The sequence below is a fragment of the Phocoena sinus genome, chromosome 7 (assembly GCF_008692025.1).
Source record: "Phocoena sinus isolate mPhoSin1 chromosome 7, mPhoSin1.pri, whole genome shotgun sequence".
Classification (NCBI taxonomy): Eukaryota; Metazoa; Chordata; class Mammalia; order Artiodactyla; family Phocoenidae; genus Phocoena; species Phocoena sinus.
The window spans coordinates 29,730,318-29,755,970 of record NC_045769.1 but is presented as its reverse complement, the minus strand read 5'-3'; the positions used below and the strand labels follow the sequence as shown (position 1 = coordinate 29,755,970).

Genomic DNA, 25,653 nt, shown 5'->3' with positions numbered 1-25,653 from the left:
CATAAGAAAATCTCTTTTTGCCGTTAAAATGTATGATTCATATCACTACAGAATTAAGGGTTCTTGTAATATAACATTGAAAAAAAATGTTTGTTACCCGTTAGCCTAGAGCTGAGCTTGGGAAGAAGTAAATACACCAATTTCCTTTCTTTCCTTTAAACCTCATTCTTCTTCCATAATCACAAATGTTGATCATTTTATAGTTTGTCTAAGCTATGCCAGTGTTTTTAATAGATAAACTCTTTTTCATTGACATGAGACTCTGGTCATTCCTCACTTCTTGAGTCCTTCCAGAAGGAAGTTGTAGTCTTCCATGCTCTGTTTAAGCACACTTTTGATTAGGAAGAAATTGGAATACTTCACAGACCTCTAATACTTCAAAGGGAAAACGTGAAAGATCTGGAACTTTGTTTTAACCAGCCATTAAAAGGAGTTTAGAGTTAGAAGGAGTCTCAGTGGCCATCTAGAACCACCCTCATTTTTTTTTTTTTACATCTTTATTGGAGTATAATTGCTTTACAACGGTGTGTTAGTTTCTGCTGTATAACAAAGTGAATCAGCTATACATATACATATATCCCCATATATCCTCCCTCTTGCGTCTCCCTCCCACCCTCCCTATCCCACCCCTCTAGGTGGTCACAAAGCACCGAGCTGATCTCCCTGTGCTATGCGGCTGCTTCCCACTAGCTATCTATTTTACATTTGGTAGTATATATATGTCCATGCCACTCTCTCACTTTGTCCCATCTTACCCTTCCTCCTCCCCGTGTCCTCAAGTCCATTCTCTACGTCTACGTCTTTATTCCTGTCCTGCCCCTAGGTTCTTCAGAACCTTTTTTTTTTAAGATTCCATATATATGTGTTAGCATATGGCATTTGTTTTTCTCTTTCTGGCTTACTTCACTCTGTATGACAGTCTCTAGGTCCATCCACCTCACTACAAATAACTCAGTTTTGTTTCTTTTTATGGCTGAGTAATATTCCATTGTATATATATATGTGCCACATCTTCTTTATCCATTCATCTGTCGATGGACACTTAGGTTGCTTCCATGTCCTGGCTATTGTAAATAGTGCTGCAGTGAACATTGGGGTGCATGTGTCTTTTTGAATTATGGCTTTCTCAGGGTATATGCCCAGTAGTGGGATTGCTGGGTCGTATGGTAGTTCTATTTTTAGTTTTTTAAGGAACCTCCATACTGTTCTCCATAGTGGCTGTATCAATTTATGTTCCCACCAGCAGTGCAAGAGGTTTCCCTTTTCTCCATACCCTCTCCAGCATTTATCGTTTGTAGATTTTTTGGTGATGGCCATTCTGACTGGAACCACCCACATTTTGTAGATGGGAACTCTCAGCCCCTGAGGTCAGGTGACATACTATGGTTACTCAGGTAACCAGAGGCAGGGCTGGGACCAGGACCCAAGTGCCCAAACTCAGGCCTATTCTCTTTTTTTACATCGTGTGATAATGTAACCTGTGTCATCATAAATATGATAGTCACTTTCATATTTCAGATTTCATATTTCAGATAGTGAAGTATAGTCACTTTCTCACCATTCTTCCCATTCCCAACCCATTTTATGATTTTCAAAGATCTAGAGAAGTCATCAGTTACAGTAGGCTTACTATAGCCTTGTACCTGAGAAACCAAAAAATTACTAGAACGAATGTTGTACACCAATGGGCATTGTATATCAGGTTCTTCGTTTTCATGGTACTGCTAACAGTAGTTTATAAATAACTATCATGCTTTTTTTTCCTGCAGGTAGGAAAAATACACATAGAAATAGTGTCATTTTGATCTGCTTAGTTTTGGATGAAAGTGCCTTTAACCTCTCTGAGCTTCAGTATTGCCCATATAGGAAACTATGACTTCGAAAGCGTATGAAGTTCCATAGTCCTCAATTCCTGAAGAGATTTAGGCTGATTTGGGTGCATGTGTAATGTTCAGTAGGAGTGGGTGTGTTAAAACACTTCTCATGAGTTTGCTTAATATGCCGTGATATTAAGATTCTCTAAGAATCACAAGCACACCCTCACAGTCTATTTCTGTTCTCCTTCTATTTCTAAAAAGGAACCAATTCCACTTTTACATTTAGTCTTTCGTTACTTTAAAATTAGTACAAAAAATTCTTGGATCCACCTTCAGAACTTAGATTTAGAGAAGATTTAGGCTCTGACAAGAAGGAGAGATTCATTCTTTCCAAATTTTCTCGCCATAGCATGTCTGTGATTCTCTTAAAGATCTAGATGCTGTTTCCTCAAGTGATGTATAAGGATGCCTGAACAGATGAGCAGAGCTAAAGTGGCTTCGACTTTGTCCTTTTTCATTATGTAGGATAGGGGATAATTAATTGTCTGGTTCTCTCTATCCTCCGTTCCTTCACTCACCTGTGCCTAGAAAACTTACTTGGAAGCATAAAGTAAACGACTACATTCTAGAGGAGAGAATATCCATAGCTGCCTTTTGTTTTGTTTTGCTGTCTTCCCATTTCATGTGGTGCTAGTTTTCATTATCTTCTAAAGATAACCTTTTTGATCATTCAAGTTTATTGTAGGAAATTTTGAAAATACAGAAAAGATTTAAAAGAGGATAAAAATCATTCTTAATCTGGCAACTCAGAGGTAATCAATGTTAGCATTCTGGTAAGTTTCTTTCCTATTGCATATTTTCTTTTTTTTTTTAATTCTTAATGAAGACAGTGGAATCATTTGAGTAAACCTACCAATTGGCTCTAAAATTTCTAAAATCCTCATGAATCTCTAATAATCTTGATTCATTTGAAAAAAAGCCATTAATTGATATAAACAAAGAGCAGTTATTATTATAAATTATCAGGTTTCCAGAAAAGTCAAGCAATTTTAGAACAACGAAATAATGGCTCTATCCATAACGGTCGTTTATATCTTTTCAGCCTCTATAGGAAACTCCAGTAATACACTAGGAAAATGGGAAACAACAGAAATAAAAATTTAAACACTTGGCTGTAGATTTTTGATATTCTGGTAAAAAGAAGATGGTAAAAGAGAAACTAGGTACTTTACTTCTATTTTTTAATCCAGATAGCAAATATTTATTGATTTTCTACTATTTAAAAGTCAGCACATCCTTGCACATAGTAGGCACTCAATAAATATCACATCCCTTCTCTTTGGGAGTATATAAAGGAAGTGAAATGGTGCATGTAGTGCTGATTTTCCGTTTTTCAGAATCCATTTGTTGTATTGCCTTGCTGAAGAGTAACAAGTAATGAACTCAAGGTATTGAAACAATCAGTACTTCCTTGACTGTAGGTTCAGCAGCTGTATGAGGTGCCAAAGTTTTTCTCTATAACTTTGTGCTCTACATTCCTTCTCATGATTGAATTGGTCTGGTGTTGGATCAAGACCAAATTAGTAAAAAATAAAGGTGAATTCTGTGACTCTGTTTCCATTGATTTGAGGAAGTCAGAAATGAACCAATGTGTTTTGGGTATTCCTTTCATTTTAACTATACATTCCTGGAAGAATAAAAATTCAACTTCTCCTTCTAGGTAGGGATGAAAAACACACATGAAAGTATTGCCACTGAAGTCACTCTGTACTCGCTAAAGTTGTCCACTGTTAACCCACTGTTTAAAGCATGCTAGACTATTTGCTCCAACTCTCAGATCAAAATTACTATAAGACAAGAAATAGGATCTCAATGCAAAAACCATGTGGGCGAGGACTTTTTAAAAAAGATTTTCTATCACATATTACTTCATTCATGTTTTCTACATTGTCATTCATTTTACATTTGAAGACTTTTCTGGGTCCCTCTTCTCCCAACCTGTTTCCACTGAACTCCCTGAAAGAAATTATTTTGGTTTGTTCTACAAGGGTAAAATATGTTTGAACTCTGTTTAGAAGACCTAGAATTTCCACCTGCTGTAAGGAGAACCACGTCAAGTACCAGTAATTTTTGTAACATGTAGGCATCATTGCGCAGTGCTTATTATGAAATACAATGGAACTTTTCTCACTGGTTGGTTTGCAGCACCATTGTAGGAGGAAAGAGAAGAAACTGGAACATATCAAATGTTTTCATTGATATATATAAGGGCAAAGAACGGTCCTGGGAAGCTTTGGTCAGACCCTTTCATCATGACAGTGGTCATCGGATCAGAGATGGAAGGGCCTTAGTGGCAATTCAGTTCAGACCCATTGTTGTAAAAATGAGAAAACTAAATTAGCAAGGTTAACAGCCAGTTAGGTGCAGAGCCAACAATAAAACGTAGATCACCTGATCTTCAGCCCAATGTTTTCTTTCTGTTATTTCACACAGCCTGAGTTAAAGCTGGGTGTTAAGTTATGCTGCTAGTTTTCATAGCAGTACTAAGTAGAAAGGGTGAAAAAAATAAAACAGCTAATGATTAAGCTTATTAGCTGATCCATTGCTTGTCAAAGGAAGCATTATGTTATTAACATTTAGCAGTGTGTTTTCATTTTTGTTTTCCTCTTTCTGTTTTTTACTGGATTATTATTATTATTTTTAATCTTCGTCCCTGCTATCATACGTGATAAGAGGTAGAATCTTTGAGACGTATATACTATCAAGATACGAACTATGAAATTTTTCCTTTTCTTAGGAATTTCTATTTTATACGTAGAATTCTTCCACAGACTAGTCATGCTTCAGACACTTTGAAATTGTGTTTTTGAAACTGAGCGATTGGCTTTTTTCTTTTCTTGCTTTTAGAGACTTTCTGAAACAAAAAGCTGCATTATATCATCTATGTGATTCCACTGAACCAAAAGGGGCTATAATCCTGCATCCTTTAATACTTCAAAGGCAGGAGGCATCAAAGCCATCATTTGTACTCTATGCACCAAAGTTCCTTCTGCAGAGATTTATTATCTTGTTAAAATTTAAGATTAGAAATAAATACTATACTTAATCTTTAACCAAACTGTGTTGTTTGCTCCCTTACTCTTACACCATATTTTCTGGAACCCCCAAAAAAAGGCATTTGGTAGATAACAAATGAATGAGTGAATGAACAAATACCGTCACATAATAAATAAATTCTTACAGAAGTGAAACTAGATCATAGGCCCCTAAAGATCCAAGGACTTTTTTTTTCAATGAGAAGATAAACTCTTTGTAGCTGTGAAGAGCAGCTGAGACCTTGGTTTCTGAATATTTTCCCCTGTACAAATCCACCCACCTGTGAGCCACTCAGTGAATTCATTCCAGTTTGAAAACACGTTGAGTCGCTACCTACTGAGATAACCCTGTCAAGTATCTTGATAAGAATGAAATGGATTTTACATATATTTTTAGTGTACCACCATTAAAAGTAGTGGGAGGGAGGGAGAGCAAAGACAGGAGAGGATACCTTTGAAAAAGCTATTTTTCCACTTACTTTTATGTTGCTTTGGTGTTGACTACTCGTCAGTTAAGAATTGGAGATAATTGTCCTTGCTCAGGGGAGATTAAAGACTATATCTGTTTATCTTGAATACATAGTTGAAGCATCTGTAGAAGTCTTATTCCTCTGGTTGTTTCTAACACCTGCATGATTGATTGCCTAATTCTCTCGGTTCTGCAGTGAGAAATTACATCCATAGCAAATACAAAAAGCCTTTTAAAATAGCTATTTTTAGTCATCATTCATACAGTTACTATAAAGATAACAAATATTCATTTATCATTATGTTTTACAGAGATGTGTGTGTGTTTCCTGTAATTTAGCACATAGAACTTATATAAGAATTAACGAGGTAACAGTACTCTCACGTACTTCGGGTCTGAGGGCCAATGCCTAAAACTTAAGCAAAAAAAGAAAAAAAATGATAACATGATGTATCCTGGTTAATTTAGTATTCTGAAAGCAATGATTTTTTAAGGACTCAAAAAAAGAAAAAATAAGGCACTCGATCTAGAATACCCTTCTTCCCAATATTTACCTCCACAATTTGGAAATCTGAGCCATCAGTTAGGTTATTTTGAATTATAATGTACTGTCATATTTGGAAAACATTGCCACCACCTTATATGTTGGTCTTCTTTCTTTTCCCCTCAATGCTCTCCATAGACTCTCTCTGTTTTCTGTTGTGTCCCCCATCTTTTTCGTTATTTTAAGAACAACTCAGGTTGTGCTTAGTTAATGATAAAGCTAGAATCTCTCACTCAGATTATGTGCTCTGTGATAAAATGAAGCAATTGCCCAGTTGCTCACCAAGGTCCCCTCTCTTCTTTGGGAGAATATTTAGCTCAAAATGTTAACAAGCCCAATATTAAGCCTTAAAAAATTGTGACTTCGAGTCATAGTTCTTTGTTTCCCATAACACACAGTCTGTGTGAATGCAGCCTTGTGGAAGCTAATTTCCGTCTTCATCGGTAAAGTGATTGAAGCCAGTACTTTTGATTCACATAGAAATGTGAGTTAAAGTGCATTTTTGTCCACAGGTTTGCATGTATAGTCACAGCCGCACAGACACGTTCAACCCTGAATAACCTGCCTCCCTCCTTCAATGCTAAACTTCATCTTGCCCATGCAGAGAACGCTGGGGACCTGTGCTCATTCCAGGCCCGTTTTGCAACCTGCCAAAGCTATTCACAGAAGTCGTGATGTGCGGGGATGGAGTGTCTCCACTCAGCCATCCGCTACTGCATGGTTTGAAGCAGTTAAGACAGTTGCCCGGAGACCCTAACTTTCTCTCAGCGCGTAGTTTATACACTGGAGACTATAAACAAAAGCTAAATGTCCCAATACAATGTGTGTCCCAAACATTGCAGGTTATTTGAGATACACTTTTCCAGATAAAGTAACTTTCCAGGTAAAAATGTGGTTCATTTGAAATATATTCTGTTTTAAATTTGTAAGGATTTTCACAAAACTGGAATAAGATCTGAATTTTAAAGAAGATATAGCTTCTTAGGCATATTTCATGGTTTGAGAAGTTTATAAAAAGCATAGTAATGGTTTATTACTTTCATAACCAAAATACAGATTTTAATTTTTAATTTTATCTCACTCCGTGTAGGACCTATAACTCAAATTGGATTATTTCCATATTTAAAGTATTTATAAAAGATTATGTTTTTAAGTAGCATTTGTGGAATTTGAACATAAATTCACAATCATCCTCAAATATTTGCAATGTGTATGTAGATCTTAACTTCACATCTTAAAGCAAAGATCTCAATCTTTAACTGACTTTCAGAGCATTTCCTGAACGGATTATGTGTATGTTAGTGAAATCAGTGTGTAATTAATTTCCTTTGTTAAAAAAATTTCCGTTTTCCCTCCACACAGTGAGCATGGCCACAAGCAGGCTAATAGGTGCCGTGGCCGGCACCATTCTGGCCCTGGGGGTGATTTTTGGAGGCACAGGGTGGGGAATAGAGTAAGCATCTTTCTGCGTTTCAGAGTGTTTCTGTTTGGTTCCTGGCGTGTGAGCTGACCCTTGGCATCTGACTCCCCCATGTGTTGTCTCATTGTTGTGTTCCCCGTGGTAGTGCCCCTTGTGGTGTGATTTGGATGTGTTTGTGTCCTGTGGTTTTCTCGTGCAGTGGAGAACCTTCTCCTGTCTGGAACAATGTGGGGCATAAAATAATATTGGGGTGCTTATGATGTCTTCACAACTAAGGCAATGGTCCAAAAGCTTCCATTGCTCCTCCATTTGTAAAAGTAATTTTAAGATACAGACTTTTTTGGACAAACTAATTGACAAAAATGCTTTTATATGAGAGTTTGTTAAGTTTAATCTTCACCAAATAGATCCACGTATACAGCTAGGAATTATCAACAGTTGTAGCTCCTTTTAAAGATAATCCAAATGTAGCCACTAATATTTCCTCCATTTATTTAGAGTGATACAGGAGGCTTCAGCTTAATTTTTTTTTTAAAAAAGAAGGTATTCAAGATACTGCCTTTATTTTCTTCTTATAGAATAGGTTAATCATTCAAATCAGAAGTTTACATAAATATTTGGAAACAAGGAGCCTTAAGAAAGGGAAGATATTTAGTGCAAACCTTAAGTGAACAGTTGCAAATTATCTGGTGCGTTTGTCTTAAAAATAACCAGTGTATAAATAAATATATTGTGTGCCACTTGCCCTACACAGAAATACAGCTCTTCTCATTGGTGCTTTAATTTAGGTTGCTCTGTACTTGATCCACATCCTCACAACAGCTGTCATTTCTCCATGGGATATTGCTTTTATGAGATTGCCAATCTGTAGACTAAAAGATTATCCTAATATTTTCCCCGTCTAATTACAGAGAGAGCATTTACAAATAACAGAAATACCTGACACATGCTGTCTTTTCTATTCAGTGTAGTGGTGGTAACCCTCCCCAGTGGCCCAGGAATGATTTCCTAGTATCTTAAGGAAACACCAGATAAACTCTATTCAACCTCCCCAAACCACGGGCTTGTTGCTAACATCACACACGTTCCTCCTTAGTCCCATTAGTTGCTGCACACAGTACAGTACGGGCCTGGGAGACCTCAGCACCAAACTAGCATTAAGAGAGGAGGGAGTCCAGAGGTCTCACTTTGTGTTGAAGATTACCTAAGCTTTCTCTCCCCTTGACTGAAGGGCTTTGACTAGACTGGGATCTTCTAACTCATATCCCATCTGTATGGACTGTGAAGCTAATTAACCCAAGGGAAGCTAAAATACTGGAAAAGATATTTTATTTCTCTTTACTTGTTAGAAAATAAATATTTTATTTCTCCTTACTTACTTGTATATGACAGAGGTAAAATATTTAGAGAAAACAAGAACTTTGTCCTGTAAAATTTCACTTTGGGTCTGTCAACTGGATTATATACAGAAGCAACATTCCTTTTCCAGGAGAAATTCTATATACATTTATGTGAAATTCCTCCTTGAAGAAAGGTAGTTTTCTAAAAAATCATCCCAATTCCATTTTTTATATTATTTTATAGTATATAAATTCCATTTTATATCATTTTATACTATTTATTGGCCATAACTGAAATGTACTAACAGAAGGGATGAATTTTAATAAATTTCCCTTGGAAAAATTTAGAGCTGGGCAAAATCCAAGGCCTTTGCTGTAAGGCATAGTCTTTGTTACCAACCTTTGTTTCATCTACCCTTCCACTGTTGTTAGTTTGTGGCTTTTTCTGGTTGTGACAGGTAAGTCCGTATAAGCATATATATTTTTCTTTAAAATAGATTTATTTATTTAACTTGGTTTCTTCACTCTTTTTGTCTACTAGTTTACTGTTTTTTTTCCTTCAAATTCTAAATTTTGCCATAATTGCTAAAAACAGAAATATAGCTTTTTAAAAATAAAATCCACATAGTATGATATAGATGGTTTTAACACTTTTTAGTTCAACTGATAGTATTAATGTTCATTTAGTCACTGAGGATTCCACAGAGCTTTTTTTTTGGTTTTGTTTGGGATTTTTGCCTTTACTTCTACTCCTTAGTTTATAATTGTAAATCAGGAATCATTTCTCATGGATTATGTATTGATTCTAATCCCAACCTATGCTTTCTGGGCTGGTAAAGTACAAATCATTTCTAAAGCATACAGAATGTAGATGGCAATACAAATTTTTTGAAAGTTTGTTTCAAAATTTGATTCCTTATTAAAATGTGGGAGTTTGGGATTGACATATACACACTGCTATATTTAAAATAGATAACCAACAAGGACCTACTGTATAGCCCAAGGATGTCTGCTTAATATTCTGTAACAACCTAACTAGGAAAAGAATTTGAAAAAGAATAGATACATGTATATGTATAACTGAATCACTTTGCTGTACACCTGAAACTAACACAACATTGTTAATCAACCATACTCCATATAAAATAAAAATTAAAAAAAAAGAACAAAAGCAGAAAAAAATGTGGGGAGGAAATACAGCTAAATGGGATAATGTTTAGCAATCTTAAAGATAGTAAATTGTTTTGGCTTTGCAGGCCGCAGGGTGTCTGTCATAGCCTGTGTGTACCTCTGCTGTCTCTGCATGAAAGCAGCCATAAACAGTATGTAAACCAATGAACGTGGCTGTGTTCCAATAAAATGTCTTTGCCAAAAAAATCATCGGGGGCATATTTGGCCTGTGGTCTGTAGTTCGCTGACCCTCAATTTGTAGCATAAGCTTGAGAGTCAGACAAATTTGTGTTCAGATTTTGCCTCTGTCACTTATTAACTTCTAGAAGCCTCTGTTTCTTCATCTATTAAGCAGGGATAATCATAGTTCCTATCTCGTAAGGTTTTTGTGAGGATCAAATGAAATAATATTTGTCAAGAGCTTAGAACTGCACCCGGCATGTAGTAAGTGCTCAATATACAGTAGGCAATCTGCTTTTCCTGCACTCATTATTATTTATTATTTTCAGTGTGTCTCTACAGGTCACTGAGATTTATGTTCTGTAGAACCTAAGTGGTTAGCCTGTGAAGACCACATCCCCCAGCCTCCCATTGTCCCCCAGACTCACTCATCCTCCACCTCCCCACTCATGCCCACAGCACTGGGGCGTCTCCGAATAAAAACATACAATGCACACAATTTTGGTGCTGCTAAAAGTGGCATCCATTTATGTACACAGTTGAGGGCACTGATGTGAGCAGAAAAGAGAATTTTTTACACAGAAATGAATGTATACACAAACTCAGGATCTTAGGGGAACTATGAAAATTGGCCTCGTGACTTCTGAAACAGAGATGTATAGTTAGGACTGGAAGTGGCTTGCCGTTAGGAGCACTGGACCTGCATATTAGCATCCTGGAGGTTGGGATACTTAGAATAATTCGTTTGCTGAAGTTAGCGCTTCTTACATTTAAAAACAGTGAGCTAAAGTATTTTCCATGTGGGTGGAGAGGATTTACTGTATGTTTCAACTCTGAAACAACTGATAGAAGCTCCACCTTGCATTTTCTTTCTTGCTGCCTTTCCGACTCTCTCTCTCTCTCTCTCTCTCTCTCTCTCTCTCTCTCTCTCTCTCTCTCTCTCTCTTTTTTAACTATCCCTAAGCCTCAGATTTCTCTTAGCAATACCTGGAAAATTGAAGATAGATTCAATTTTCAAAAGAACCTAAGGAATCTTTTTCCCATTTCTACAGAATTACCCAAATGAATTTTATGCTTCCTTTATATCTTGTCTTTGGAACCCCATGTTGCCGTGTAAACACTGTATAGGTCTGTACAGTGAAGCTCTTTGAGAGCTTCAACGTTTCTATTTACTTGATACTCTCCTTCCAACTTCTAAATTTTAACTGTCTCCAACGGGGGATAAAAAATTTAGCATTCAGACAACTTTATGTGCTGCTTGAAAGAGGATTTCAGTGGAATAGTTTTCCTTCTTTTCACGCCCTCATTTGCCAGTCAGATTGAATGAATTCTAACGCAGTCGTGTTCTTTATTCGCCCTTTTACTTGTTTGATTCGTGATACTGGGAAAGGGGAGGAGAAGAAAGATGGGCAACGGCAGCTATTGGGCATCCATAATTTGCTTCAAATTCTGAAAAAGGTGAATGGAATGAATTATTCTGTCAGGGGTGCAGAAACTTTAGATTTCCAGGTAGATGAATCCAAGCAGTAGCTGTCTATAAATAAAGGCGATTTAAGTGTTTAGCGATCTTTTATGCAGGGGACTTACTTCCTGAAACTGCTTATCTGCCTGTCCCTGGTGGTAATGAAAGTGGTCGGCTCATATGACTTTCTTCCCATGATCCTTTGTCACAGGTCCTAGTGCCACCAATCTCATAATAGGCTCCATCGCTGGTGCCATCCTGGTAGCAGCTATTGTCCTTGGGGGCACAGGATGGGGATTTAAGTAAGCAATGCCGCATGTCTTCTTCTCAGTGGCTCTGGCACTTCTCTTTTCTGCTTACATAACTAAGTTTTGAGTTCCTGCTACCAGATTTCGAGTTTTAACAATAAAACTGCTAAAAATAAATATTTTTGTTCAGAAATGGGTCAGAAAAGAAGAAACATGGAACCTCAAATATCATCTTCAGGCAAGTGGGAAAACATGAAATGTAGAAGGCATTCACGTGCACTGCTTAAAGGAGAAGTTCTTTGATAAAATAACTTTTAAGAGCAAGCATCCTGAGAAACATTTATTTATATGCAGATAATCGAGGAAACTATGTCATTGGAAATAAGTGGATATAAGTTCCTTGTATCTGTTTAAAACTGGTGTATATGCCATTGACATTTTGAAATTTTCACAACCTAAGTAACCATTTGGTTCTTATTTTTCACATGTAACATGTATAGCTTTGTGATTCGAACAGCTTCATTAATTTTATAAAAACAGATTTTAAAAAATAGTTTTATTAATTCCCTAACCTACTGAATTGGTTTCTCATTGGAATGTGAAGTCTGTGGCTTTGTGACACTATTTTCTAATGAACTGTTAATATTGACATGACTGGTAGGCCTTTGTGTTTTCATATGACCTTTCAGTTTGGATTGTACATTGATCACTGAAGTAAGTTTGTTTAAATAGACACACCAGATAATCACAAACAAACCTTAACTGTGGTCCAAGTTTTTGGACCTAATTTATCCAGTTTGGATGTTTCCATACCTTGGATTCATTAGATAATTGCCTTTTATACCTTTTCGTGCTGTGATGACTTGATTATTGTGGTTTGTAGATAAGACCTCCTGTGCCAAACACTCCCTGTGGTCAATTCAGTTTCAATTAGATCTAGGGAAACAAATTTAAACAGGAAATAAGACCCAAATTCAAAACCCACTTTGCCTCCATCTGGTTATTTAACAGAGGAAGTTTTTGACCTAAATTGAAAGTTTCAATTGAAATTGAAAGTTTCTGACCTTGAATTATCTGAATAATTGCCTTAATTATGAACTTTATTCTATTTTATGTTTGGAATTCTGAATTCAATATATTTAAACCAGGTAAAATGTTATTATTAGAAACTGATTATGAAAGAAAAACAAACCAATAGATGATTTAAATAAATTCAACATTTTCTGCTAATTTTGTTATTATATTAAGATTTAATGCATAAGCCTACAAGGTTTTGAGTGGCTTCAAGTTGGAAAGGTGTTATCAGATGGGACGTCTTTTCTACAGAGATATTTATAAACTTGGACTTGTTTGGCGAAACAGTAATTTTGGCATCAAAATACTTTGAAAAACACACACAAAGTAAGCAAGTCCTGTTTAAATTTCTTGTATGGTATCTTGTATGGTATTACCAAAATATTGCCCAGATGGTGAGTCTCTCACATGGTACCTAACAAAAGAATATATGTTTGTTTGGGCTGACCTAATTCCAGCAAAAACTTTTCAGTGTCTCATTACTGTAAAAATGTCATTGTACGTTGCAGTAGTTCCAGGATCTGTTATCATTCTAGAATGCTCCTTTGAACTTTTTCATAAATATGCCTCAAGAAAAATAAATTGGGCTCATGCCCAGGCTTATGCCTCCTTAGTGTTAGGCAACCTCAGTTTCAAAGGCCTGGAGAAGAGTCTCCTGGGCATCTTTGCCATCCAGCCACCTGCAGTGACAGATGTATCACTTCAGCATTTGGAGATAAGAGCACTGTTCTGTAGCAGGACCTCAAAACAGTGGCCTGGCCTAGCTCACAGCTTGAATTGCATGTTTCTTTGGGGAAAAACAAGAAAGCCTTTATCACTGTGTATATAAGTGGATTAGGCCCGTACAGTTTATTTACATCTGCGAGAGATGTCTAATCATCAGAACGCACACACACACAAAAAGAGGGGAGAAATGGATACTTAATGAGGTGAGAAAAACAGCCTTTCTGGGGATGCTGTGCAGACACGTGTACGGCTGGGCTGTGTCAATACCCCTTCCCATCCCTATGACCCTTATAGGAAGACATTGTAGCAGGCACACAGTAGTGCGAAGTAAATATTTGTATGCCCTGAAACAAAGAAAAAAATGAAGGCAGAAGTCTTGAACATGTCGCTTTAGCCGTTTAAATTCGGAGAAGCTGCTACTCTTTGTGCTATTGGTTTGCTCCATGAGGAGCTTTATATTTTCAGAGTTTAGATCTTTAGATTTTAATAGTAACCATGTGGTTTGTATTAAACTTTAAATAACTGCTTATACCTTGCAATAAAAAGCTTTGGGTGCTGAATGATAAAGCTTAGGTTTTCCCACCATTTGGACAGTTTTGGAGATGATTAGTCTAGAGGTGATTTGGAAGTAAAATTATTTGCTAGTTGAACTGAAACTTCGAGTTTTTTCATTGAGTTCAGTGTAGATACAAAAGAGCCTTCTTTAGAATCAGAAGTTGAAAACAGTTTTTAAAAAGGATTGCTCTAAATAAATACCTTTATTGGAAATCCCTCCTGAAACGGGTTTTTATTACTAGACGGGAAATTGGCAAAGTAGCCTGAAGAATCTGAGGGTACATAAACTTTTAGATTAAAGGAAAATATATTAACTGCTCAGGGGAAGTACTGCTTTTTCCTAATGTCACATTTCTTTAGGTATAACACTGAGTAACATAGATGTGGAGGAAGTATCACACCAAACATAAACTGTTAGAGTATGCATGAGAAATACAGCTGTGCTCGGACTCCTGACACTGTCTGCCGTTCTTTATGGTTCTTTTTTTTAAACGATATTTCCCCTGAAATAGGTGGTAAAAGCATAAGCATATGTGAGTGTACATGCATGTGTGAATGTGTACATGTTTGTGTATGTAAAGTGATAATGAAGCTTTATCAAGATTGCTGTGGTCAAAAAAATAATACGAATTTAGATTACTTCTTTTTAACAGAATAGTAGAGTCTGAAAGTTTTGGTTAACGTAAGTAAGACTTGCATGAGCAAGGTTGTGAAACTCTTAAAAAGAAAAAAAATGCTTAATTTGGTAGGTTATTTTTTTTTTAATATTCTGATGTATTGGATAATGTGGTAGGCATACCTTAGTAACTTCAGTTAATTGCCTATTCCAAGTATGAAGATGGCTAAGGGATAATTCTGTCTATGAACTCACAGTCTTTGGGGGTGTCAGGATTTTTCTCTGAGAAATCCTGTGAAAACTGAACATAGGCCCTTGGCACACCAATTTGTCCAACTTTCCACCACATCTGCATCGATTTACACTCACCCCATGCTCTTTTTTTCTCTCCATCCCTACACGCACTAAATAAAGCTACGAAGGATTGCAAACCTCTGTCCTGGTTGACTCCTGGAGACTCATGGCCCCTATCCAGTGCTGAATAATAATGCTGCCCCACTAGGTCATTAGAGCTGTTGCTTTCCCTGGACTTCGGAAAAAAATCGAGAAAATGAAGGATCGTTTTAGTAGCATTTAGGATCATTCTCTAAAGCTTAGGAAAAGTGACAAATATATAAAAAGAAGATTGCATCTCTCCATCTAAAAATGAACAGAATTGCTGTTATTAACCCAGATATGGCTTTTTAGCTGAATTCCTTAAATTTGAAGACAGGAATTTTGATGTGAACAGTATGGTCATTTATATGCACATAAAGTATATCAACATCATAGGCAATGGTAGTAGAAAAGAGGAATTCTAGGTGATGGTAGGAAAAGAACGCGAAGGTAATAGATGATGCCATAGTTTGTTGGCAATTCATATCACAAGATTTTAGGATGAATATTGAGTTCTTCCAACCATATTATAATCTCAGTCTGTGGAAGACTGTTGCCATGTCCCATTATTCCGCTGCTTGCTCTCTGCATGGGATTCGGTGGCAGGAGTGGCCGTCCTAGCCTGGCAGAGCTCCTCCTGACATTAAAAGTGTTAATTTAATAAGTCTGTGGAATTACATATGTGGTTTCCTCTCTATGAGAAGTTACTTGGGGTACAAGTCCTTACTGAGCCTGACTTGAACTCTAGGGGATTCTGTTTGGCTTATGTTCCTTGTCATTGGAAGTGCTAAAGAAAAGACTGTTTAGGTGCTTGCAATAAATGAAATTTAAAGGACCATATCTGGATTATCACAAGGAAAGTTAACTGAATTGTTTGAATGTCACATTGGATGAAATTTGAAAGGAACTTAATATTGCTAATTACATTTTCTCAAAAAAGCAAATGTCTTTTTTTTGCTTTTCATTTTTATAGAGTTAGGAAATGGGATCAATTTTAGGTAGTCTTTCCATGAGGAGGATAGCCAGATTGCCGCTTATCTGAATTACATGACCATATCCCAGTGCAAAATAAGGAGCCCTATTCCTCTAGTACCTGCGACTCCTGGGTTAGGCACTTTCTCACTCAGACCTCACAGGTGGTGGTGGTGTTGGGTTGGCCAGAAAGACCCACTTCAGCTCCCTGAATCAACCCCCTGGGGAAGGGAACTCAGTCTAAGGTGACCAAGGAGGCAGGGTTGGGCAAAGGGTTCTTGGTGGGCAGGTGATGACTCATCATGGAGAGAAAAGAAGGTCTTAGTGATGGATAGACATACCCTTAAAAGAAGACCTGAGACTTTGCAATTCCAAGATGGTTATTGTTACCTGAAGAGCTTTTTAAAAATTTTGTATAGATGTATATGTAGTATAATATATAGTAGACAAAAGTACAGGTTTTTCAAAAGTAGTGAAAATGGATGAAAACTGGGTCAATGCAGGGTTTATGGATTACACTAATATTTTATAATGATCCAGAAATACCTTGCAGGTTATGATGAAAAAGTGAGCTGCCTTCAGAATCTAGTGAGCAGAGGTATTCAGAGGAAACACTTGTGGGAGAAAAACAGCAAGCATCTACGCATGAGAGTAGTGCTTTCTCATTAAAATAGAACAAAAAGACTTGACAGGCAGTTCTCAACATACAGTAGCCCATAGTGGTTTTACAGTTTACCCCTGAGGAGCCCTTAAAGTCAGCCTGCTGCAGGAGTATCCCTCTCTGTCTTCATCACGGGGCTCCACTTTCTCCCTGCTGGGACATCAGTGGAGGAAACATGGTCCTGGAATTCCCCATTGGTTTCTAGAGTCCATTTTCCCATAGACAGGAGGGTGGCTTGGCCTCCTGGTCTGCCCTGGGAGTCCAGTCATACTGTAGAACATTTTTTGTATAAAAAATGCAATCTAAGCTTCAAAAACTGACTTTTAAAAGGAGCACAAGCTTCTGGACACTAGAGGTTGCCTGTATGCCAGGCTGAAATGGAATTTTATATCTCCATTTAAAAATGAACCAGGGAATTCCTGGTTAGGACTCAGTGCTTTCGCTGCCGTGGGCCCGGGTTCGATCCTTGGTCAGGGAACTAAGATGCTGCAAGCTGAACAGTGCAGCCAAAAAAAAAAAAAAGAACCACATTGTCATTATGACCGTAAACGTGGCTATTCATCTGATGTTCCCTGAATTTGAATGAGGGCAGTATAGTCATTTACATGGGTTGCATGAGCACACTTGATCTTTCCTCCACATCCGTTTTTAATTGGGGAGACACTAGTTTAACATTTCTCATGAGTTCCAGCAATACATATCTAAATAGGTTGGGGCTCCTCGTCCGTCAGGGTCATTTCACAAGGTCAAGCAGTCCCTGTTTTTCCCCACCTGACTCGCAGGACGTGTGGCTCCTTATACATATACCTTCAAGGGCAGTGAACATAGGTAGAGACACAGGTCCTGTGCTCTGAAGTAAACTAGCTCAGTGACAGATACATCACGGGAGACTTCCTGTTTGTTCTCACCTCTCTTTCCTGGGCAGCTTCAGTAATGGCTGCTTTTAAGAATACTGACCCAAAAGAGGGTTGAAGGGGGTGGGGAATGGCGAAGAGAAAAAAGTAGCACTGTTGGAAATAGTGTTTGCCCTACACGTTAGCCAGTGATCCACATGCTTAAGCCATTAATGAAGATGCCATAATGAAAAGGTTAAAAAAGAGAAGGGAGATTTTCTTTAAAGATGTTTATTTTTGCTATTTCAAAAGAGAAGCATAAAAGTGGTCATCTCGGAAAAAAATAAGAACTTTGCAGGATGTCTTTCTACATATTTTGAGCTTTGGTATTGTTCTGATTTTGAATTACCTCTGGGCGAGGAGGAATATACTGTAATCCTTTTGGTACTTAGAGCTGTAAGGGTATCCAACTGTCCCCAAGTGAGTGGGCAGGGGGATGAGGGATCCTGGGGACTCGTTGGTCTCCAGTTTTGCATGATGCTGCGGTGGCAGCTGCGTTGCACCCGCTCAGTGTGCAGACTGAATGCATGAGCCCCCCTGCTTGATGCCCCACATAAAGCCAGACCACGGGGAGGTTGCAACTAACTTTCGTTGTTGCCTTGTAGTGTCTTGCTGGTTCTTTCTTTTCTCTTTTTAAACATAGGAACCTCTTTTTAGGAGACCGGACACCGTGAGCAAGGCATTTTAACTTGCTTACTTCAAACTAAGCTAAGCTGCTGCATTTGCTTAACTAACCCAGGCCTGTGTCCATTCTCCCTTGAGTGTACTGTCTTACTGTGCACTCAGGTTTTCAGCTTTCTAGGTAAGAAAAATGCTTGTTCCAGAGTAGGGTAAGAGCTCACACCACCAAGGCAGCAAGATAACTGAGAAGAGCACAGGTGTTTTTTTTGTTTTTTGTTTTTTCCACTTTGACAAAAGCTGATCCACTGATATAGAACTCTCAAGTTCTGGAAGGAAGTAGCTATAAGACCTGCAGAATTTTTCTTAGTTTTGCTAATAGCCCCCTAAGTGGGAGAGCCTCCCCGGAATAATTTACATCTAGTTAAAATTAGCCATGTCATTTACTTCTGAAACAGACAAATTGGGCTGCCCTGGCTTTCTGTGATTTACAATGAACACCTTGAAGCTTCTTTTGGTATTCATAAATGAATATACACTGGCAGGGAGGTTGTACCAACAGCCAAAAGTGTGAGCTGTTCTGTGTTTCAATTTCGAGTTATTTGGGAAAATCTGCCTTGGGGCCAGTTGATTACTTTGCTCTGGAACTAGCATTGTTGTCATTATCATTACCCTTCTCTCGTCACGATCTGATTGATATTGTGGATTTTTCCCCTCTGCGTGCATCTTCTTTTGACGCACTCTGGAAGAAATGTCAAGAAGAGGAGGTTCGATCCTACTCAGCAAGGCCCCATCTGAATCAGCGGCACTGGATGAACGGCATCTCGCACTGTCGGATTCTGGGTATGACATACTTGCAGCATCGTTGCCGGAACTATTAAGTCTGTAAACAAAAACGCTGGGTGGTAATGACTACAGAACTAAAGTTGGGGTGACAGGGATGGCGTAAAAGAAAACTGTCCTTTTTGGAAATAATTTCAAAGAACCTCCTCCCACCACCTGTCAATAAAAGGGAGCAAAAGACAATGTTATAAAAAGAACGATTTCAGAATTTTTTTTTCCAATGAAAGGAAGAAGGAACAACAACAGAAATTAAGTGCAATAAAAGAACCATTAAAAAATAGCAAATGTTTTTTTTCTTTCCTCAGCCTGTTGGCACTTAATATCTTCTAAATGGTTTGGCATGATTTTTTTTTTCTTTTCCTACCAATGACACACTCCAGTGGCATGAAGATCAAAGGGTAAAATCTGCATGGCATATATACAACAAGCATCTAGCAAGCCAATCCACAGCAAAACCTGCAACTGAATTCCTAAGGTGAAGGTGACAGATGAGCCCACGGAAGCTGCCTGACCCCCCAGCCCCCTAGTCTAGACCAGGCCACGAGGAGCTCCACACACCCCTGCTCTTGTTGGTTCACTTTCCCGTTGTCTTTTCTCCTGGACCGAGCATCCTTTGGAAATGGGAGCTGGAATTTGAACAATGAAGCTATTGTATAGTTCTTTTATAAATGTAAATATGGAAATAAGAGATTTTGACACATCGTTTTCACTTGTCTGTACTGAAATATTTCTCTTGTAAAGGTTCTCTGTAAATTTGAGTTTATTGTTTGCTCCCCATCTTTTTGGGTTCTTTTCTCTCTTTCTGTCTCTGTCCTTCTCTCTTGTAACATGTTGTACAGTGATTCTTTGGTTTGCTTAAAAAAAGACAGATGTGGCCACAGATTCAGGGATTTGGGGCACAAAACAGGTGCAATTAAAAAAATGAAATGCTTGAATGAGATGAAATGCTTGAAACCAAAAATAAACAAAGGGTGGGGGACACAAAGAACAAAATAACCCATATGAAAAGTATAAAAATTATGTAAATGCAAATATATGTACTAAGTCTCTAAATTTTTTTGGATGTCATTATAAACATATGTATATAATGTAAGAAAGTAGACACCCTCTCAAATTAATCACAAAAGTGCTAAGCTCACGGTTTTAGTTTTTGGTTCTGACAATTTTCTTTCCCTGTCTTTAGTGTGAAAGGAGGATACACTTAAAGCCTTAAATTAAAAAATAATTTTTACATGTTGAAAGCTTGAGGAAGAAGTTAAGCTTTCCATTTTATTCATATCTATTATCGTCAATATTTCATTCATGCTTTCAACTTCCTGCCTCAAAATATATACGGTAGATACCCTCTATAAAGCTGGTAATGGGGACAGAAACAACAATTACCTTCTCGTGAGCATTGTTAAAATAGGCTTTACTTCTGTGTGTTGTATTTTCAACAAACCTTGTTTGGCCCACAGTGTATGGCCAGTCCGTGGAATGTTGCGCTGGATTACAACAGAATTCTACTATATACAAATTCACATCCTTCTTTCCCCTCCTGGCAGATTTGCAGATGTAATCTGGGTTCCCAGGTCCCTCTAAAGTTAATTCACTGTCATTGAATTCTTCTTCCATTTATGGTCAAGATAGCTTTTGTTCAAGTGTTAAGTATATACGTTCATAAAGAAATTTGGTCCCAGCTTTGTTTTGAATGTAAAATCTTGTACATGGTCCTTTCAGTGAGCAGCCTTCTAGAGACGAGTTTTACTGAAGGCCCCCAAAGAGCCCACACTTCTTTAATGTCCTGTTTTTAGAAACAGGACATCCAATTGTACTAGTCACGTCTTCATGACAACCAAATTAGTTGCTAGATTGAGCTTTAAATTCCTCTTCAGCGAGATTCATGACACTAGTCTCACCACTCTTGCTTGGACTTTGCAAAGGATTAAGTCCGAAAAATGTACTGCTTAAACAGTGGGGTTTTCCCCAGGTTATCTTTAATTGTGGAAGTATCGCAATCATAGAGCAGGAACCTTAATTTCTATATGCTACAATAAACCATAACCTAACATCTTAATCCTGTTACTGCTTTCTGAGTCCTAGGTGCTACACAGGTATGCAGTCTTTCTCTAGAACTAGCTGTATGTTTATATCGTACTAACAGGGCTACCTACGAGGTTTATCAGCCATACTCTTGGCTTCATAAGACACAGGGTGTATCCCTCTACCAAGCGGCATGGGCCCTTAGAGGAAGCTTGGAGGAAACTCAGATGACTCGGCATCTCTTCCCGTCACCACATTGTTTACATCTCTCTGTTGCTGGGTCCTATTCATTAGTGGATACTCAGCTGCTGCTGTCCACCGTACACATTTCACTGCTGTTCCAGAGGTACCACGGTGACTTAATAGATACAAAACCATGGTAGTGCAAACAAGTTAAATCTATGGTTAACTTTTGAGCATTTCACAAACGACATTGTAAATGTGCGATGTTATGTTTTAAATCAGACCACAGTGGTCCCCAAATATTATGTACATATGGCAAATGTCAGTGTAACTTTTCGTTACACTGGCAATTTCATAGGTAATGACACCTATGCTCCAGTGTTAAATTATTTGTGTGTATATGTAAAATACACAAGCTTTAAGCTACCTGTGTATGACTATGAAAGATAATGCAAACATACCAGTTGTGAACAGTGGATTATAGTTATTTTTGATGGTATTAGGTTATGTAGTTTCAAACTCTGTTGTATTTTCTCTTGCATATGCCATTCATTTGCTGATTCTTGTGGTGTGAATATGCCTTTTTATTCGTTTGAGCTCGAAACACAAGCATATCACTGTTTAATGTTACCCAACAAGAGTTAGTGTTAAGTGATGACAAGTTCCCATTTCACCTGCTTACTTTTGCTACATTAATTAATAACACATGGATGAGGAGATGTGCGCTGACTTCATTGCTCACCCTGGGATACTGCATGAGCCCATCAAATTAGAGCTACTCCTATTAGATAAATGAGCAGTACACATAAGTGCATGTTATAAAACATGAATCACGTAGAGCTGTGGAGTTTTACCGAGTGGAATGTGTGCGGGTTTAGTTTCTGTTTTTCTTTTTTTACTATGCAAGGATGGGAAATGTACAAACTTCTCAAAGACTAGTGTCTGAAGAACTTTCCAAACAGTACTTGAACCCTTTCTTTAAAGTAATCCCATCATATTTTGTAGCATTGTTGCTTCCATTGTTAATTTTTAGTTTTAAATAGTTTCCAGTTTTTTAAGTGCGCACCTGCAGTTTTGTTGGAAGTTAATAAATTCATTCATACTTGTTGGCTGTCTGTGGATGGAGATTCAGTAGTCGTTGTATGCATCTGTAGTCAAGTGTATATTAAAACTTTTGTTAACATTGAGTGTCGTAGCTTTTTACTTTGACCATTTTTCTTAAACCCTTTTTCTGTGTCCTCTTGTACTGTTGATTAAGTGGCTGTGCGCCTGACACGATCAAGAGTTTTAGCACTGGTCTCTTAATCAAAGGCTCACTAAAAATTCAATTGATCAATGGAGCAAAATAAAATCTCTGATTAATGATAAATAGATTGCTGATGAGGATTCAGTTCCAGTGGATTTATTGGAAATGCTTTGCTTTTAATAAGTCGGGGGGGGGGGGGAAAAACACCTTAGGACTATATCATTACCACTTTTTTTTTCTTTAGTGTCTCTCTACTGGGTTTAAAGAGGGGATGGCTAGTCGTAGCATCCACACTTTTGACCTGGTACCATTAGAATCAAACTAAAAAGAAAAATAGAAGTATTTGGTTATCTAAATTGTATGATCAGAAACATTCAAAGAAGGAAGGTATTTCCTCACACCTCGCATGGGATTGGTCATCAAATGATATTCATTCTTCATGAAGGTCTCTCAGTGTTTCCTCTCCCTCCCCGGTGTCATGCTTTGGTGTGTGCTCAACAGCCACGTGTATCTCACGTGTAGCTCACATGTATGTACTGCACTAACGCGGAAAGAGCCTAATCTGACCACATCATTCCTTTGGTAGAGTTGGCAGGAGCTCTTCATTTCCTATAGGATAAAGTCCAAACTTAAGAATGTAACTTAAAGTGCTGGCTGCCTTTCATGGCCTCACTCTTGTTTATTTTTCTAGTCTTCATCAATTCTCATCCTCCCATAGTCACCCTACTTACAGTTCCCCTCAAAGAGCCTCTTCTGCCCAGGTCTGAACAGTCTTATGTAAACGTTATGTCCACTCACCGTAGTTCATTTGTTTCTATGTCATTTCACGTAATAAAAGAAATATGAAACACTTGAAAGAACACGAATATTATACTTTAAATAAGCAAGAACATTAGAGTACAATTCATATTTGACTTTTAAAGGAATTATCTGATTTTTATATGTTTTCCTTTCTCATTCTTTTTTTGAGTTTGACATTGTATTGAATTCTCCTTGCTCCCTTGGTAACTGACTGTGAAAGGTGACCCAGAAACCAAACACTTCCTAGAAAATCGAACGGCAGCCCTAGAGTCAAAACTTTGATATGAATAAATAGGTAGATAATTCCTATGCTCACGACGGGATCCTAAGTAACTTTTCCAATTTAACGTAGGCCCCCTTTAGGTTAACGTACGAAAGTTAGGGATTTCTACTCATTAATTTATCCATTCGGCAAGCATGTATTAAGCCTCTATGCCAGGAACTCTTCCTGGGAATTGAAGGAACAAAAGAAAATTCTTGGCCTAAAGTTCACAATTTAGCAGGGAGAGACATGTGTCGAAAATCACAAAATCAAAAACCTCTGAGCCCCAGGTGATAAGTAAACTAAACCATGTAGGAAATGAATAGAAGAGAACTGATGAGGGAAGAGGGATGCAGGAAGGCTTTCCAAAAATGAGTGTTGAACTATCTTGAAAGATAAGTTCACTAGTCTAATAAAGTGGGAAACACTCAAGGCACGGGAAGCAGCATGCTTCAAGACCCAAGAAGAAGAGCTCAGACACTTCGGGTACGTAGTGCTAAATGTCTGTTCCCTTCCACCTGGCCTGTGCTCCCTTCCCTTTTGCTAGCCCGCCAACCCCCCTCTCCCATCCCAGCCCCCACCTTCTTCTCTCCTTCCTACCTCTCCTGAACTTGATCTATGAAAATTGTACAGTGTTGTGCCAGGTCTCAAGGACACAATGACTCTGAGCTCTCAGTATTTTAACTGTAACATTTAACTTCGATGTGGTAAGTGCCCAATAGGCGTTAAGTAATTAAGTGCCTCAGAAGAGAGGAGGGAGACTCTGTCCCTGCCCTTGAGATCAAGGAGGGTTTCACAGAGGAGGTGGCACTTGAGCGAAAGGCCGTGTAGTTGGACCTTCAAACCATGATCACGTATTGTTCTGTTTTTCTTTCTTTTTTTTTTTTTCGTTGTTATGTTTAACCAGGGCTGATTTTGGTTGACAGAAGGAAGTCCATCTACAAATGCTGTGGGAGTAGAATAACCTGTAATATTCAGATCTAGTTTTCTGCTTCAGATACCTGGGTTTCTTCTGCTTGAGTGATGATGATGATTATGAGGTTCTCCGTCAAAGCCTTATATTTTTAGATATTTTTCCACTGATGAACTCATCATGGATCAGTCTTTAGTACTTGGGGCTGTCATTAATGACACAGAGGGCTTCTTGACCCGACCTGTAAACCTTTAATATTTTCTTAGCATAAAAATCCCTGGCTAATCTCAGTCTGGCATGAGGGGGTGGATAAGAACCATAAATGCTTTTAAAGCAACATTTAGTAAGTCCTTCAGTTAATGAGGGGTCAAAATCATTTTCCAATTTCAGCTTCACTTCCAGTCCACCAAAGTTAGCGTTTATCTATCTTTTATGCCTTGGAGAGAAGGTTAACCTTCCTCAATCTTTTCAAAAACCTATTAGCCTCTCTGGCTCCTTGACTAGAACAAGTTATTGGTCACGTACCTGACTTCCGGAGAGAACGGAAATGCCATGATCCCTCATTACCTGAAAGTAGTTGTCCTGCTGGGATCCGCTGATGCACCTTTGCCAGCTGATTTTGTGAGCACGCACACTTGCCCTGGTGTGGCTGCAAAGGCTGCACTTGTGACCCCATAGAGTTCGCTCATGAGAACATTTATCTGACTGTGATGATCGCTGAAAGCCAAATCGGCCCGGTAAATTGAATGGTCCTACAAAAACAAGGCAAAACAAAACGGAACAGAAAAATCTTCATCCTGAATGATCAGGAGGGTATCAAGAGTTCTTCAGACCTCTTTGGAGCTGTAAATAGCTTCCAGCCTCAGGAGGTAAATGAGCTTACAGCAAAGCTCCCTGCTTCTTCAGACCCAAGTGTCAAGGAGAAAACTGAAAATGGTAAATGACATCAGGGAGGCCTCTGCCCTACAGCAAGAGACAGCGCTACCGCTACCGGGCCAATGTTACTCCCATAGAGATAGTGAATGGACGGTACTCAGTAGGTTTAAACTGCTTTTCCTACATAGGTGAAATGGCTGTGAAGCAAGGGTGAACCGTTTAACGTCTGCAGGAGCCAGTTCCCCAGACAAGTAGGACAACTCAGTCTAGGA

At 38.2% G+C, this 25,653-nt stretch overlaps 1 protein-coding gene across 1 annotated transcript in view; it reads left to right on the top strand.

Annotated features, from left to right (window-relative positions):
- The window catches only part of ADAM23 (ADAM metallopeptidase domain 23), a 171,844-nt gene extending 151,074 nt beyond the window's left edge, over window positions 1–20,770 (top strand). The window contains exons 25-26 of the mRNA XM_032637474.1: window positions 11,709–11,799; window positions 18,985–20,770. Coding sequence (XP_032493365.1) covers window positions 11,709–11,799; window positions 18,985–19,033 — 140 coding nt within the window. The 3' untranslated portion in view covers window positions 19,034–20,770. The remainder of the gene's footprint in view (window positions 1–11,708; window positions 11,800–18,984) is intronic.
- Window positions 20,771–25,653: the final 4,883 nt, after the last annotated feature.